Source organism: Medicago truncatula, chromosome 3 (genome assembly GCF_003473485.1).
Source record: "Medicago truncatula cultivar Jemalong A17 chromosome 3, MtrunA17r5.0-ANR, whole genome shotgun sequence".
NCBI lineage: Eukaryota > Viridiplantae > Streptophyta > Magnoliopsida > Fabales > Fabaceae > Medicago > Medicago truncatula.
The window spans coordinates 19,356,277-19,372,660 of NC_053044.1; the positions used below are offsets into that span (position 1 = coordinate 19,356,277).

At 38.0% G+C, this 16,384-nt stretch overlaps 1 protein-coding gene across 1 annotated transcript; it reads right to left on the reverse strand.

The window, feature by feature from the left end:
* Positions 1-1,026: 1,026 nt before the first annotated feature.
* LOC120579537 (uncharacterized) lies at positions 1,027-5,123 on the reverse strand. The gene is made up of 3 exons (XM_039831959.1): positions 1,672-5,123; positions 1,134-1,380; positions 1,027-1,044 (listed from the first exon to the last, which is right to left on the reverse strand). The coding sequence occupies exons 1-3, from the start codon at positions 5,121-5,123 to the stop codon at positions 1,027-1,029; spliced, it is 3,717 nt and encodes a 1,238-aa protein (XP_039687893.1).
* Between the last annotated feature and the right edge of the window lie 11,261 nt (positions 5,124-16,384).

The following is a 16,384-nucleotide window of genomic DNA, read 5'->3' on the forward strand; positions in this document are numbered from 1 at the left end:
TATCGGGACTCACAATCAGTGAACTTCTTACTCAAATAGTAGATAGCGTGCTCTTTCTTTCCGGTTTCATCTTGTTGACCCAAAACACAGCCCATGGAATCTTCCAGTACTGTTAAATACATGATCAGAGGTCTTCCGTCAACTGGAGGAACAAGAATTGGAGGTTCTAACAGATATTCTTTGATTTGATCAAAAGCCTTCTGACAATCATCATTCCACTTCACCCCTTGATCCTTGCGGAGTAACTTGAAAATTGGTCCACATGTGGCGGTCATGTGAGAGATAAATCTGGAGATATAATTGAGTCTACCAAGAAAACCTCTGACTTGCTTCTCTGTCTTTGGAACAGGCATTTCTCTGATGGCTCTGACCTTGTCGGGATCAACTTCAATACCCTTTTGACTAACGATAAAGCCTAGGAGTTTACCAGATCTAACACCGAAAGTACATTTGTTAGGATTCAACCGGAGCTTGTACTTTCTCAACCGCTGAAACATCTTCGACAAATACTCAACATGTTCTTCTTCTGTGCCAGACTTAACAATCATATCATCTACGTAGACCTCAATTTCTTTGTGAATCATATCATGAAAGATTTTGGTCATACCCCTTTGGTAAGTGGCACCAGCATTTATCAAACCAAATGGCATCACCACATAGCAGAAAGCACCCCAGGGCGTGATGAAAGACGTCTTTTCTCTATCCTCAGGAGCCATCCTGATCTGATTGTAGCCGGAGAAACCGTCCATGAAGGAGAAAACCTTGCACTTAGCAGTATTATCAACCAATACATCAATGTGAGGTAAAGGAAAATTATCCTTCGGACTAGCCTTGTTCAAGTCCCGATAATCAACACACATTCTGACTTTGCCATCTTTCTTTGGAACAGGCACTATGTTGGCCAACCATTGAGGATACTCTGATGTGACTAGGAAACCTGCATCAATCTGCTTTCGCACTTCCTCTTTGATCTTGAGGGCCATATCAGGATGAGATCTTCTCAATTTCTGCTTTACCGGAGGACACTCAGGCTTCAAAGGCAGTCTGTGCTCAACGACATCAGGGTCTAGACCCGGCATGTCTTTGTATGACCATGCGAATATATCAACATATTCTCTGATAAGCTCAATTACTCTTTTCTTGACAGATACATCCAACGATGCCCCAATCTTGATTTCTTTCTTGTCTTCCTCAATACCCAGATTGATGATTTCTATCTCTTCCTGATGAGGTTGAATTGTCTTCCTTTCTTGTTCCAACATCCATTTGATCTCATTTGGGATCTCTTCATCCTCCTCTACCACAGCCTCGTAAACCGGGACCTCAAAGTTGGGAGAAAGCATGGGGTCACTGTGTTCAACGGATTCACTTATGTTCAGTCTGCACATGATTCATGATTGATTTTAATGAGTAAATGCAGACCTTTGGTTTTGAAATTTAAAAGAAAAAGAGAATGATTTTTTTTTGGATTTTTGTATTACCATTTTTTCCAGAAAAAGCAACAAAAAATAAAAAGTAATAAAAGCCGTGATAGAAACGACGATTTTTATTTGTAATAAAAGTACTAGAAGCAAAATAAAGCCCTACATGATTTCACTTTCGCCTTGGGCAGAACGAAAGGAGTTTTCTTAAAAACAAAAAAAACAACAAAAGACAAGACAAACACATTACTTAGAGCGGGGTGTCACAGAAGGAATGTCAACAGCAATCCAGTTGCAGCAAGCTCCTCCAGGCGTCACAAAGACCGGTGTCACTCCTCCAGGTGCATCATCTAAAATTGCATTGGTCTCTGGCGAATCATGAATGAAACCAGCACTGTGGAAAGAACCTCTGGTGGGGTCGAACATCCCAGGCTTACTGTTAAGGAAACCAATTCCCTCTTTACGCTTGTTTTCTGGCAACTCCACTAGCTGACCCCAGCCTTCGGTTTTGCCTTCCTGAATTACTCTCCGGGCATCCTTCAACGAAGCCATACAAGTCTCAATCTTACCGACACTTTCTTCGGCAGAGAACCCTTGGAATGATGGCCCGTCTGAACTACTACCACCGATAACAGAGAAAGCAGACAAATTGCTGATTAAAAAGGCCGATTCGCCACTCACAGTGATCAACTTTCCACGACTTACAAACTTCAATTTCTGATGGAGAGTAGATGTCACTGCCCCAGCGTCATGAATCCATGGTCTGCCGAGCAAACAGCTGAAAGAAGCCTGGATTTCCATGACTTGGAAAGTAACCTGAAATTCATGTGGGCCGACCGAAATTGGCAAATCTACCTCACCATACACCGATCTCCTAGTTCCATCGAAGGCCCTCACCGTCACCTTGCTAAGTCTCAAAGGAGCCTCGGAGTACGCCAATTGGTCGAGAGTTGACTTGGGCATCACATTAAGTGCAGAGCCGGTATCTATCAGGACGTTGGATAACGAGTCCGTTCTGCAAAGTACAGAGATGAGTAATGCTTGATTATGCTTATCCCCCTCCGCCGGGAGATCTTCATCACTGAAAGTCAGACTGTTACACGCGGTCACATTCCCCACAATGCTTTCGAATTGACCCAGAGTTACATCATAATCCACAAATGCCTGGTCTAGTACTTTCTTCAGGGCATCCCGATGAGCACCAGAACTTGACAACAGGGCCATGATGGAAATCTTCGCAGGAGTTTGTAACAGCTGGTCCACCACCCTGTATTCACTCTTCTTGATCAACTTCAAGACTTCATCGGCATCCTCAAAATCAACCTCTTTGGCCTGCTCCCCAGCTTTACCTTTACCGGCGTTTCGCTCTTTTACTGGCTCATCGACCGGAACACTAACACTCTTCGGACCCACCGTAGGAAGGATGCGGCCACTCCTCAAAATCCGGCTATTCTCTGCGATATTATCCACAGCAACAGGTGAAGTTGTCTCACTTCCGGGCTCTAGAATCGTGCCTTCATACTTGTAGGGTACAGCTTTCTGAGCAGTAGTAGGCGTGGGCCTAGGCACACAGATTACCAAGGGAGTACCAACGGGCTTTGTACTGTTAGGGTTTATCACCAGCGGCCTCCTGGCTCTGAATACCGGAGTGACAACACAGACGTCTTTGCTCTCGGGTTCCCTTGTAACCACAAGTTCCCTTTTATTTAGGAGACCCTGCACATCATTCTGGACTTGTATACATCCACGAGGATCCATCAAACATATGTCACAAGCTTCATGATTGTGGTTGAAGAGAGTTGCTCTACACATTTTCACATGTATCGGTACCAGAGGAGTCTTGATATCACCTACAGAGAGAATGCGAGCCTCTTCCTGATCGTCTTGAATCATATTAACAGCAGGCCCATGAGTAGGCAGAGGATTGTTTTGAGCTACAACATCAGGGTCGGTGAAGGTTAACTCTTTACTATTTATCAGTTTCTGAACCTCTTTCTTAAGAGCAAAACAACGCTCCACATCGTGGCCTGGTGCCCCTTGATGGTAAATACAATGAAGGTCCGAACGGTACCAGCGTGGGAGAGGGTCTAGAATGCGAGGAGGTGGTATTGTTTGGACTAGATTCTGTGCAAGTAAAGAAGGGAGCAATGCTCCATAGGTCATTGGCAAGGGATCAAATTGTTGCCTTTGATTCTGCTGATTGTGAGGAGCCTGAGGACGGGATTGTTGCTGTGGTCTTTGTTGGTATGGTTGTTGGGGGTAAAATGGTTGTTGAGGGAATTGTTGTAGGTTGTATAGTGGTTGGTATAATGGGGGGTAGTATGGTGCGGGTCCTTGAGGTCTGGGTGATTGATAGTTTGGGTTCTGGGGCGCGGTCATTTGTGGGGTGATGTTGGCAACAAAGGGGTGATTAGGGTACACGGGCTGAGGTCCTCCATGAGCCACCATGCCAACCTCTTGAGCATTCCTCTTTGGGTAACCATTCCCAAATTTCTTATTACCATTGGACGGAACCCCTGAAGAACCACCTGAAGAACTTCCCGAAACAGCTGCTCCCTTACGAGCCCACTCCTCGATACGCATTCCTGTTTCCACCAAGTCAGTGAACTTCTGTGATGCACAGACAATCATCTTTTCTGAATAACAAGGGCTCAGGGTTTCATAGAACAATTCTGAAAGTTCCCTCTCATCTAAGGGAGGACGAATCTGAGCAGATTTTTGAATGAAGCGTTGTGCGTATTCTTTGAACGATTCTCTATCTTTCTGGGTTAAGGACTGCAACTCTTTGCGACTTGGCGCCAGATAGGTATTATATTTGTACTGTTGCATGAAGGCCTCAGCCAACTGTTCAAAAGTAGTGACTCCTTTCAACCCCATGAACCAGGTATGTGCCGGACCAGTCAAACTATCCTGGAAGCAGTGAATGAGTAAGGGAACATTATTCTTGTAAGCTATCATCTTCCTAATATACATAGTTAGATGATTTTGTGGACACGTGTCCCCTTGATACTTCTCAAATACAGGCATCTTGAACTTTGGAGGTATGTTTACATCTGGTACTAAGCAAAGGTCATATATGCTTTGGACGACTGTTTCCTTCCCCCGCATATTACTCATCTTCTTCTCTAGAGCACCGAACCTTTCTTCCCAATCGATAGCTTTATCATCCCCCATTATACTGTCGGAGTGATAAATCTGCTCTTCATGTTGTGGCCCAACATGCACAGTAGGACCTGCTTGAGTCATGGTAGCTTGAGGAATCGGTTGACTCATCTGGAAAGGTGCCGAAGTCTGTTGACCCTGTGTGAATGGCATTTCAGTAGCGCCTGGACCAAAACCCCCGTTAGTTGCAATCGGCATGCCCCAAGGGTAGCCTGAAGGCATGGAATACTGAGGAGTAGCAAAGGGACCCTGGGGGCCCAGAGGACGGAAGCCTGAGTTACCCATAGTTGCCATATTACCAGAAGAAAAATCAGTCATCAGAGGCTGGGTGAGGCCGATAGTTGTAGTAGTAGTCGGAGATGGTTGCGGGGGACCCTCAGGTGCAGCTGTGACAACCACAACAGGAGTTGAATTGGAGATTGCTGCTTGCTCTCTCTCAGCCATCATAGTTTCCATCATAAGTGCCATTCTTTCCATCTCTCCCTTGAGGTTAACCAGTTCCTCTCTGAGCTGAGCGTTTTCCTGTTCTGCCGCTAACATCCTTTTCTTGATATGAGCTCGAGTGTTGTGAATGCGAGTGGGTTTGTACTGAATACGCCGGGCCACTTTGCTTTTCTGAGGCAGAAATGAGGAGAGTATGAGACTTGGATTTTGATACTTTTTATGAATGCAATATGATGCATGATATGCTATATGCCAAAATATGCAATTTTTATATATATTTTTTTTATTATTTTTTTATTGAAGGACCTATAGAAGCAATTTTGCAAACATACCAACCTAAACAAATCATGGAAAAAAACAAAGTTGATTACAAGATAATTCCCTTTCTAACAACAAAGCCAAGAGATAGACTTTCAAAGTAAAACAAGATAATTCCCTTTCAACAGACTGAGCCAAGGGATAGACTCCAAAGTAAATAAAGGAAAAACTAGTAAAAGCGTGTAAAACAAACTGAAAGACCCTCAAGCTCCTGAAGCGAACTAGTCTTCAAAATCAGAATGCGGCCCATCAAAGAGATCCATACGTTTCTTCTTCCGCCCGGGAATTTGATCAAGTGCGGCATCTTTCTCCTTGATACTTTTTCTTAGCTGGGCGATTACCACATCTTTCTTATGGCTATCATAGGCTTCTTGCTCTAGTAGGACCATTACAGCCTCATACTCCTGATCCTTTTTCTGATACTCTCTTTTCCACCTATGTACTTCACGTTCCGCTTCAGCTAAACGCTCTTGGTATTCCTTCTCGGTGTCAAAGGTCATGGGTAGGGGTGGTGCTGGAGTGATTGCAGATACAAATCTTGATATCTTGTAAGGCATCCCAATTTGGACAGCTCTATCTATCACCCACTGAGTGTATGATTCATGAACGGCACCTGTCTTCTTCCCTAACTGGCCTTTGTCTCTTCTACGAATGGTGTGCCAAGCTCGCACAACCTGCTCCCTCATGCCTTTACTGTCATCTATGTTGAAGTAATATACATTCTCTAGATAGATGCTGAGAGGTTTCCCTTCCATGGGATATCCGAACTGGCGTCGGGCAAGTGTAGGATTGTAGCTAATTCCTCCTTCCAACCCAAGAAGTGGTACATTGGAGAATTTCCCACAACTGTCAATAATGGTTCCTTTGTCATAAACCCGATCGTACCACACTACCTCGGCTGGAGTAAGGGACATGAGTCTTTTTGACCAAAGAAGGTTTTCTGGATTGGTGGTGAAGCGAGGAGTTCGGGGTAAGTGAGACGTGATCCACCGATATAGCAATTGTGCACAACAAAGGATAGTTCCACGACCAGCTTGGGTGCGTCTATGGATGGAGAGATAGGTATCACCTAATAAGGTAGGGACAGGGTTCCTTGACAAGAAAATTTGGATAGCCTTAATGTCCACAAAGTTGTCGAGGCTAGGGAAGAGTACGAGGCCATAAATAAGCAAGGCAAGGATGGAGTTAAAAGCATAGGCAACCCCCATTTTGTCAAAGAATGTGGTCCTTTCGTAAAGGAAATCGGTGGAGAAACCCAAAAATTTCCCCCTAGTGATGAGATGTGCTTTCACTTCGTCCATTTCAAGATGGAGGGCTGCGGCAATGGTTGAGTGCTTGGGAGTTTCCTCGAGGCCACTGAAAGGTACTTTGTCCAACACTGGTAAATTAATCCAACAAGAGTACTCCTCCAAGGTGGGAAGGATCTGGTAATCTTGAAAAGTAAAGCAATGGTAGCTCGGGTCATAGAACTGAACAAAAGCGTTGAGAAGCCCTTCGTCAATATCTGTCTTAACAACACCCATCAAATTTCCATGTTGCTTGTAGAAATCGTCCGTACAAACCACTTTCTTCCCTAGCTTCCTCAAACTCAAGAGATCTGCCTTCCTGAAACTATATTGCCTAAGGCTCCTCATATCTACAATGTTTACAACAAAGCTTTTATAAGTCCTTCAAAAAAATTTCGATGAATGGAAAAAATATTTATGAATGGATGCATGTATGCATGATAATACTAAAGCACATAGGATGCTGGAGTCAAAGGGTAACAACGCCATTTGGTAAGGACTAAGGTTTTAAATTGCACTTGTAACAAGGGTTCTACCAAGTTCCCAAAGTCTTTAACCACTTCCGAATATTTATCGGGTGACGGGAGTACTCCCATTCCAATTATATTCGTCGGAAAGTCTCGTTTGGGTGTAGTATCGCGTATCAACTAATTCAAGAGTACTCTCGATTAGCCACCGCACTACGTCCTAAAAGGCCAAGATGGGTTAAAGGTGACTAACGGTCCTCAACTTCAAAGGTCACTTGAAAATAGCATGCCAAACATGAGTACTCACGTTGACAATATATACTTCTAAGATCCCTCCGTTGAGTGGGGTTATCACATGTGCCAATACCGAAGAGTACTCTTGGCATGGAACTATGACTATACCACCGTCCTATCTTAAGTTTCCCTCAAGCTCGGGTGTAGAGCTTATCTCACCACTCGCGTAAACATGTAAGAAAATATTTACAAAGCGTAAACAAATAATAAAGCACAAAACAAAGAAAGTAAGGTGGGTTTAACCCGCATAGGATCTTTATCCCCAGTGAAGTCGCCATTCTGTGCTCCCCGATTTTCGGATATCAAACCATTGGTTGATTTGAATCGTCAATCTTTGAACTCTCAATTTTTATTCGTGGGAAGGGAAAAAATGAGTAAAAACCCTTATCGAGACTTTGGATTCGGGGGTTGGTTTCGAATAGGGAAGGTGTTAAGCACCCTAAACGACTTCGGTACTCCGAAGGAACCGCTTACCTAGATTATCTTGTGCTAAATTCATTTGCTTACTTGAAAAATTATTACCTAAAAATCTATGTAAAAGAATGGAGGGAGAATAAGTATGTTTTGGTTATTTTTATTTGATTTGGAAGGACAAGTCCTCTACCTACGTACCCTTTTTTTGGGAAAGGGATCAAAACCGACGTAGTTCCACTCAAGAATTTCTTTGGTGGGTTAGATTGATTTTAAGATTTTTTTTGAAAATGGGTTTTAAGAAGAGAAAGAGGCCTCAAGGTATGAGATAAAGAAAACAAGTGAGGTTGATTGATTTTAAAATTTAAAAAAATGGTTGAAGTTGAATTAAGATTGATTGAAAATTTGATTAAGAAAATAAAGAGAAAATGTTGCTAAGAAAAGTGATTTTTTTGAATTTGACATATTTAGTTTTTTTTTTGATAAAAAGGTTTTTTTTTCTAAACTAACGGTGAGAACTAACGTAACGTCGTAAAAACTAACGGAAAGCGGTAAATAAAATGTGGTAGTGTCGGTGCATGTGTCGGTGCTTGTGTTACCTACATTATTACATCAATTCCTAAATACAACCCTAAGGCCTTTATGCCAAAATAAAGTGCAAGAAATAAAATTACATCAATTCCCTATTTATACACACTAAGTCAATGACAAAATAAAATGATGAGAAAATTAAATGTGCATGCTTCCCTCTGTTCGATGCGTCTCAGCTTCGTTTGCTTGTGGATTCGAGTTCGATTTCTTCTTACGGTTCGATCTCGATCCGGTCCGATCTGTTGTTGTTTTTCACGAATTTGACTCGGTTTCAGCTTCTTCTTGCTCCTTCTATTTCGTTCGGTTTGGATTTGATTTGTGTTGTTCTTTTATGAATTTCTGGTGAATTTGTGATTGTTGAAATCAAAACCGAAAATGACGGGTGATTTGTGAGATGGAATGGGTGATGTGTTTATGAATTATTTTGGTGTTGAATGTTGTTGAGACTTTTTTTGGATCTGGAAACTTTGAATGTTCTTGATGATTTCTTGCTTTGATCCGAAAATGTGAGAAAGAAGAGGAAATTAGGGTTTGTATTGATTGAGGGACTGATTTGACTCTGACGCAGCTACAGTGATTTTTCTGACCCTCTTCCCAATGATTAGACAGTGTATTTATAGTGACAAAATAGGGTTGGCTCTGGTACATATCAAAGACCAAAATACCCCTGTTGGAGACTTGGGGACAAAGACTTAACAAATAACAAATAAAAATAATAAGAAAAAGAAAAGAAAGAAGAAAAAGAAGAAAAAAAAGAGGAAAGAAGAAAGAAAGTCACGTGATTGACTTTCCTTTCTTTGTTTTTTTTCAAAAAAAATAAAAAATAAAAAAAAAAAAAAAAATAATAATAAACAAAAAATAAAAAATAAAAAATGACAAATAAAATAAAAATAAAATATTAATTAATAATAAAAAAAAATCCCTTTGAAATCTGACATGAGGTACTTCAAAGTATCCTCCCTGCCGAAATTTTGTCTGAAATAATTAAAAAAACGCGACTTTTAAAATACAATTAGACCTTTTAAAAAAGACTTGACCGTTACGACTAAAACTTTTAAAAATAAAATGCGTCTAAAAGTTATATATAAAAAAACGGATGAAGTGATTTTAACTGTTGTAAAAAGCGAGCAGAGACTTAAATGCAAGATGACAGTTTTTTTTTTTTAATAATTAAATACGACACAAAAACGAGTTTTAAATGGTAAAAGAAACGGATAAAAGATTTCAAACGGGCCAAATTTGGGGTATGACAATACCACTTATCGAATAAATCGTTACAACATGCCGCTTGGAATTTTGGTTGGGGTCGATAATCATGGCAATTTCATTTTCTTTGGTTGTGTTCTATTGAAAAATGAGAAGATTCCTTCCTTTACGTGGGCTATAAAGGTGCATTTCTATTTCTTTGAGGTTATCATTTCTCAAAAAAATTTAGTTTTTAGTAAGTTATTTTACATTTTTTTTGTATTTTCAGACTTTTCTTAGTTTTGTCAAAGGAAAATATTCATAAACAATTCTAACAGATCAAGATCTTGCAGCTGTTGTTGTTGTACTTGCTGCTGTCGTTTGTTGTTGCTGCAATGGTTGTTTGTTTTTTTTTTTTTTGGGGGGGGGGGGGTGTCTTGCTGCTGCTGCTGCTGCAGTTTGTTGTACTTGCTGCTAATGATTGTGGATTTATGTTTTGGCTTGTTGTTTAAGTGTTTTGACACTATGTAAGACCTGATTGTTTCACAACATTGAATTATGGTACTGTTATTATTAGTTTGATATTGAATTTACAATGTATAATTTCTCATTTTTATGTTTTAGTTTGAATATTGTCTGAAACACTAATCCATATGCAGAATTGCAGATTACATACTAAATTCAACTAAAAGTGGACTTAATCTCTATCAAAAAACATTTTCTACATATGCAGATTGCATGCTAAATTTAACTCAAGGCAAAATGGTTACTTTCCTTTTCTTTTGATAATATAAAATCGTTACTTGTGTTGTGAGTTTGCAAAAATCAAATGCTAACGATGAGGGACACTTCCTTACACAGTCGACACTTGCAAATAATGGAACTGTCATGTATCTAAAACTGCACATGTATGCTTAGTTAACTGAAACATATAATACAGAAGAAACTGATATAACAATGTGCTGCCATCAATAGTTAACTCTATTTTTATTAATAAAAATTACAGGCATAAGCTATGCCAAATTACATGCATCATTTCAATAGCTAATATAGAATACATCATCAATACAAATAAACAGGTGCCGCATATCGATGGAACACCGAATACAAACAATACAAACACCTGAAACCACAAAACTCCAATAAGGTAGCCGAAACCAAAAACAACAATGGCCTTGCGAAATCCTCCAAACCCAGCCGAGCATAAAATTGCTTCAAGACCAGCTCCCAATACTCACAATACATTCTTGCGGAACACATGTATATAATTCCCAACCATGACAGTAATAATAACCAATATAACTATTCTTTCCAATTTTCTTTGTTGATATGTAGCACCTGTACTGAATAAAAATTCAACAAAAAACCATTTGTAGAACCACTATTACTTACAAAATTCAGAATTGATAAAGCCGAAATCGAAAACAGAAATCCCAAATCAAAATAAAAATCATGACTAATTTCTGTGTTTTTGGAATTTAGGGTTTTAGCTGTTTCTCAGTAAAACAAATATCGAAAACATGATTAAGAGAAGAGGTCGAATATAAATTAAGAAGATTCATGAGAAGCAAGCACAACATGGAAGGAAGGTAATCTTTGAGCAAAACGTAACATAGAAGAGAAGGAAGAAAGAGAAGAGAAAGAACGTGCAACCTTCAAAGTTCTGGGGAAGAAAAAAGGAAAATTAAAAGTTAATTGAAATTACCGTTTTACCCTTCAGTTTTAATTTCCTAAAAAAACATAAACGTGGGCATTTGTGTCCAAGTGAAAAGGTACTGGTTGCTAAAATAGACCTTCATGAAAATGAGTGGGTCTATTGTAGCATAAAATAGACCTTCAATTTCATAAATTTTTTTTTTTGACTAATACTTATAATCACAGTCTCAAGTTCAAATTATCTAATATATATAAAATTTTATCGTGAAACTTATATTTAGGAGCATACAATTATTTTAAAGGTACGATGATTAGGAATGGATAGAGTAAAAACCTAAAATATAATTCAAATGATAATAAATTTAAAAATAATTATTTCTCGGTCCTAAATTACTAATTATTTTTCCTTTATACTTTGTTTTCCTCGAAGCATAATATATTTCATTCAATATTCAAATTCTTTTTTTTTTTTTTTAAGAAACTAAAATGGAATATATTAATAACAACCGAGACGTCTTTTAAGTACAAGGTGTACTTAAAAGACGTTCAACAACAACAAGATGTCTGGCAAATATTTACAAGGATTAGCAATAGCCGATACCCAAACAACACAATGGGTTCGACCGCCACTACTCGCATCCGTACACAAAAGAGGCATTATTCGCCTTTAACCACCAATAAGCGTGGAAGTTAACTTTTTCCGAAAGCTCCATAATGGAAGAATGAACATTATTAAAAATTCTATTATTACGTTCTTTCCATATGAGCCACACACAAAGAAGCCACAAAAGCTGAAGAAACGATCTATCACTCCTCCTACCACCCAAGTAATTTGTAAACTGAGAGAAGTGGGTGCTTGGGACGTTGTGATCAACACCTGAAAAACCAAGCCAAAATCTGACATGCTGCCAAAGAGACCAAAAAAAACTGCAATTAATAAACAAGTGTTGCGCGCTTTCAATTTGACCGTAGCCCGCCACACAAAGAGAGTCATCCGCATGAGTAATGTCGCGATTCATGAGATTGGATTTTGTTGGTAGCCTGTCTCGAAGCAACCACCAAGCTAAGATAGAAACCTTTGATGGAACCTGAGAGTGCCATATAAGTTTCTCTGAATCCTCTAGCACCGGAGAAATCTGGGCAGAGAGGATCTGGTAACCTGAACGAACTGAATAACCACCTGTAGTATCTAGGTGCCAAAGCCATGTATCTGAAACATTTAACTGCAATATGACATTAGCAAGTAACAACCTACACTCTGCTACCAACTCCTTCTCCCACGCCCACAACCTCCTCCTCCACTTCCACGCCTCTCCCCCTCGTCCCAACCTAAAGAGAACATCGATGCTACAGAAATCGACTTATCCTCCGCTAACTCAAACAAACCACAAAAACGCTGACAAAGAGGAACATCCTCTAACCACCGATCACGCCAAAAAAGAGTGGTTGCCCCATTTATCCTCATTTGCATTAAAATATCATTCAAACCTTCTAGCTTACTCTTTCAAACCAAATTACAGAGAAAAACTAATTCAACATTAAATTTATTTGCATCAAATACTTTTTTGAATATATAATTTAACACACCATATTCCTAATTAATTATTGATATCTAATAAATGTGTAAGAAAATAAAATATTGCGTAAATTACTTAAGTACTTGCTTAAATAAATAGTATCTTAATACTTATAGTGGTTATGGTGCATAAGGAAATCCTTATGCACCGTGTTCCTTATGCACCGTGCATAATTGCTTCGTACACCTGAATCCATTCTGTCATACACCCCCAAACGCATTTCTATTTTCTATTTCTAACGGTTATCAATTCTATTTTAACTTTTCTGTCCAAAACCAAACGAAATCAAAATTCAACATCGCTATGTTCATCATCATCACTGTGTGCATCACAATTCAACATCCCCCATCGTCAGTTGCTCAAAACCATCGTCGCTGAGGAAGAAACATCACACAACCACTGTCGCTGTGTTCATCATCATCATCATCATCACTGTCACCGAAATCATCATTCATCGCCATCACAGGGTTCATCACCATTCAACATCACGGGAAGCATCCTCATCACCATTCAAACGAAACAAAAAGCAAAATGATGAAAACAAAACAGGTTCGAACTTATCATATATAATTTCTTCCTCAAATATCTTGTGCTTTCAAGTAATTACAATTAGTTTTGAAAGTGTATATGTTAGTTGGAAATGGTTTTGTTTATTTTGGAAAGTAATTGCATCTGTGTAACCCTAATTGACAGTTTAATTTCGAATTGGGAAAAATCAACTCAACTAAATAGTTTAAAAATTGTATATGTTAGTTGGAAATGGTTTCAGAGTGTTGATTTAGTTCAATGGCTGTCACAAATGTCCTTATATAACTAAGTTATTAGTTGTTTTTGTGGTAAGATATCTTCAGAATGTTGGCACAAGCTTTTGAAAGATATATAATATAAGTAAATGAGGCTTCTCTACCAATTAGCCTTTTTTTTTTTTCTTGGTACTGATGATAGTTGTGAAATTATAGAGTTCATAATGTCTAGAGATTGTGAGAGAATAGAGTCATATCTTGGAAACCTCAATTTTCCAATGACAGTTTGGGATTAACATAATCATCCATCCTCTGTTTGTTATTAAGCTAGTCTAGTATGATAGTGTTGTTGATTAATGCAACTAAGTATTAAATAATTAACGTATATGTAGCTCATAGTACAAGTCAGTTGCATCTCTACTGAGGATAATATGAGTTGGGGATTAATTATCGAACGAAACCAACGAGATAGGAATATATTTTCTTACATTATAGAATCATTTTTTTCTCATTGTTTTTACAATGTTTTCTTTCAATATTAAGTAACATGTTGCAATTCTAGTTTCTAGTGTTACTAGATGATCTGACCATCTTTCCTTTGTTGGTTAACTTTAACTTGTTTCATATGATGCTAGTTTTTGGATCATGCATGGTAGAATATATTATCAATGAAAATATAGCTTAGGTATCTCATAGATTTGGTTTAAAATCGTCAACATTTCCCTTCAAAATTCTAGTATACATTGATTAACAATCGTATTTGTTGATGATCATGTATCTATCAGAAATATTCCACACGTATCTCTTAGATTTGGTATCCAGTGGATTCATTCATTCATGGTTTTTATGACAGTCAACCGATTTTTTATGCCAAAACCATTTTGCTTTGAAAATAGTTTCTGTTTTATTTAAAAATTATGCAAAAACCATTAGATGTATTTAATGGTTTTCTTTGATCCAGCAAGTGAAAAAAACTAAGGACCTACAGCCATTGCCATCATTCAGTTTTGGACTGACACAATTGGAGGAGGAGCAAAGGAATGTCACTGTTTCATCATCCGGTGGTGATAAAAATAAGGAGCGGAAAATAGGAGAGGCTAAAGGTAAAGAAAAGAAGCAGCACATAAAGAAGAATAAAAAAAAGAAACAACAGAATGAAGCACAATTGGAGGAGGAGCAAAGGAATGTCACTGCTTCATCATCCGGTGGTGATAAAAATAAGGAACGGAAAATGGGAGAGGCTAAAGGTAAAGAAAAGAAGTAGCACATAAAGAAGCATCAAAAAAAGAAATAACAGACTGAAGCACAAGATTCTGATGAAGGAAGTTCGGATGATGAAAATGCGAAACAAAGACTGAGGCACAAGATGAGTATACCTAAGGTATATGAGCCTATGCATTCAGTACATGGAAAAAGAAGAAAAGAGGAGATAATTGAGCTTTTGAATGACAGTGGCTTTGGAGGAATGTTGCATATCTGCAACTGGACAAAAGTCCACACTTTCTTTGTGGATTGGGTTGTTAGAAACTTTAAGAAAGAGCACATGTGGATTACATTAAGCAAGACCGAGGTACTTCCATTGAAAGATGATGATGTACATAGGGTGTATGAGCTTCCAATGGCGGGGAAGCAGATTAACATCGATCTCTGCTCTGATGCAACAATAAAGAGATTGAGGACAAAATTAGGACTGAATGAAAATTATTCACCTTTTGTGAAGGTGGCAGATTTGGAGAGAATATTGAAGTCACTAGAGAAACCAAAAGTGTGGGTGAAGGGTGCAATTTGTAACACCCCGTTTTCCCAACGTAAAAATTTCATTTAATTAATCAGAGTATTCACATAAACGGAATGTCACATTCTTTTGTTAAAATCATAAACTGAATAAATAACTATTTATCCTTTAAAATTCAATAACAAAATCTTTAATACTTCGCAGCGGAATTTATTCAGTAACTAAAATAGTCTTTGGCACGAAGGCCTCTTCATAAATGTCTCATAAAAATCCAATCTAAAAACATAGTCATAAATCTTCAAAAATAATACGTAAGGAATAGAAAAGCAATAACAAAGTTCTCATCCTGTTACGTATCAGAGCACCTAAAGACACACGTGAGAGAATCGACTCACTTCACAGCTAAACTTGATTACCTGCAAGTTACTCATACGAAGAGCAAAATTTCCAAGCAGAAGGGGTGAGATTTCACAAAACAATAATATCAAGCATATAATTCAATAATTATATTTAACAACATAAATAACTTCATCTATTAGTAATAATAATTCTTCATGTAATAATTCTTAATAGTTCAACCAATTTCTAATTATCATTTACTTCATATTCATCACATTATAAACATCATCATATAACACATAATAACCAAATCATAACCAACATAGATCATCACATCATAATCATAGTTCACATACAACATAACAACATCTTAATCATAATTCATATACAACATAACAACATCTTAATCCTAATTCATATACAACATAACAACATCATTAATTCGTAATAACATTTCTCCACCAAACATCTCATTAGCAACTCATGAATAGAAGACAACTTAGCAACTATACGTAACATCATCAATTCATAATAATAATTATTCATCAAACATCTCATTATCAATTCATGAATAAAAGACAACTTATCAACTTAACATAACCATCATCAAGTACATTTAACAACTCATAGATAACATCATGTAATCATCATCACTAATAACTTAAACAACACAATATAATCATCACTTAATAATAATAATTATATACACCGCAACATAAACATCATCTTATAATAATATAACAACAACATATTCA

What these genes read in the sequence shown, in the direction of transcription:
- LOC120579537 (XM_039831959.1), bottom strand. Translation starts at nt 5,123, where the DNA reads ATGTTAGCGGCAGAACAGGAAAACGCTCAGCTCAGAGAGGAACTGGTT. An exon ending in TCTGTGACACCCCGCTCTAA is followed by an intron (nt 1,381 to 1,671) that starts GTAATGTGTTTG and finishes AATCATGTGCAG; the next exon opens with ACTGAACATAAGTGAATCCG.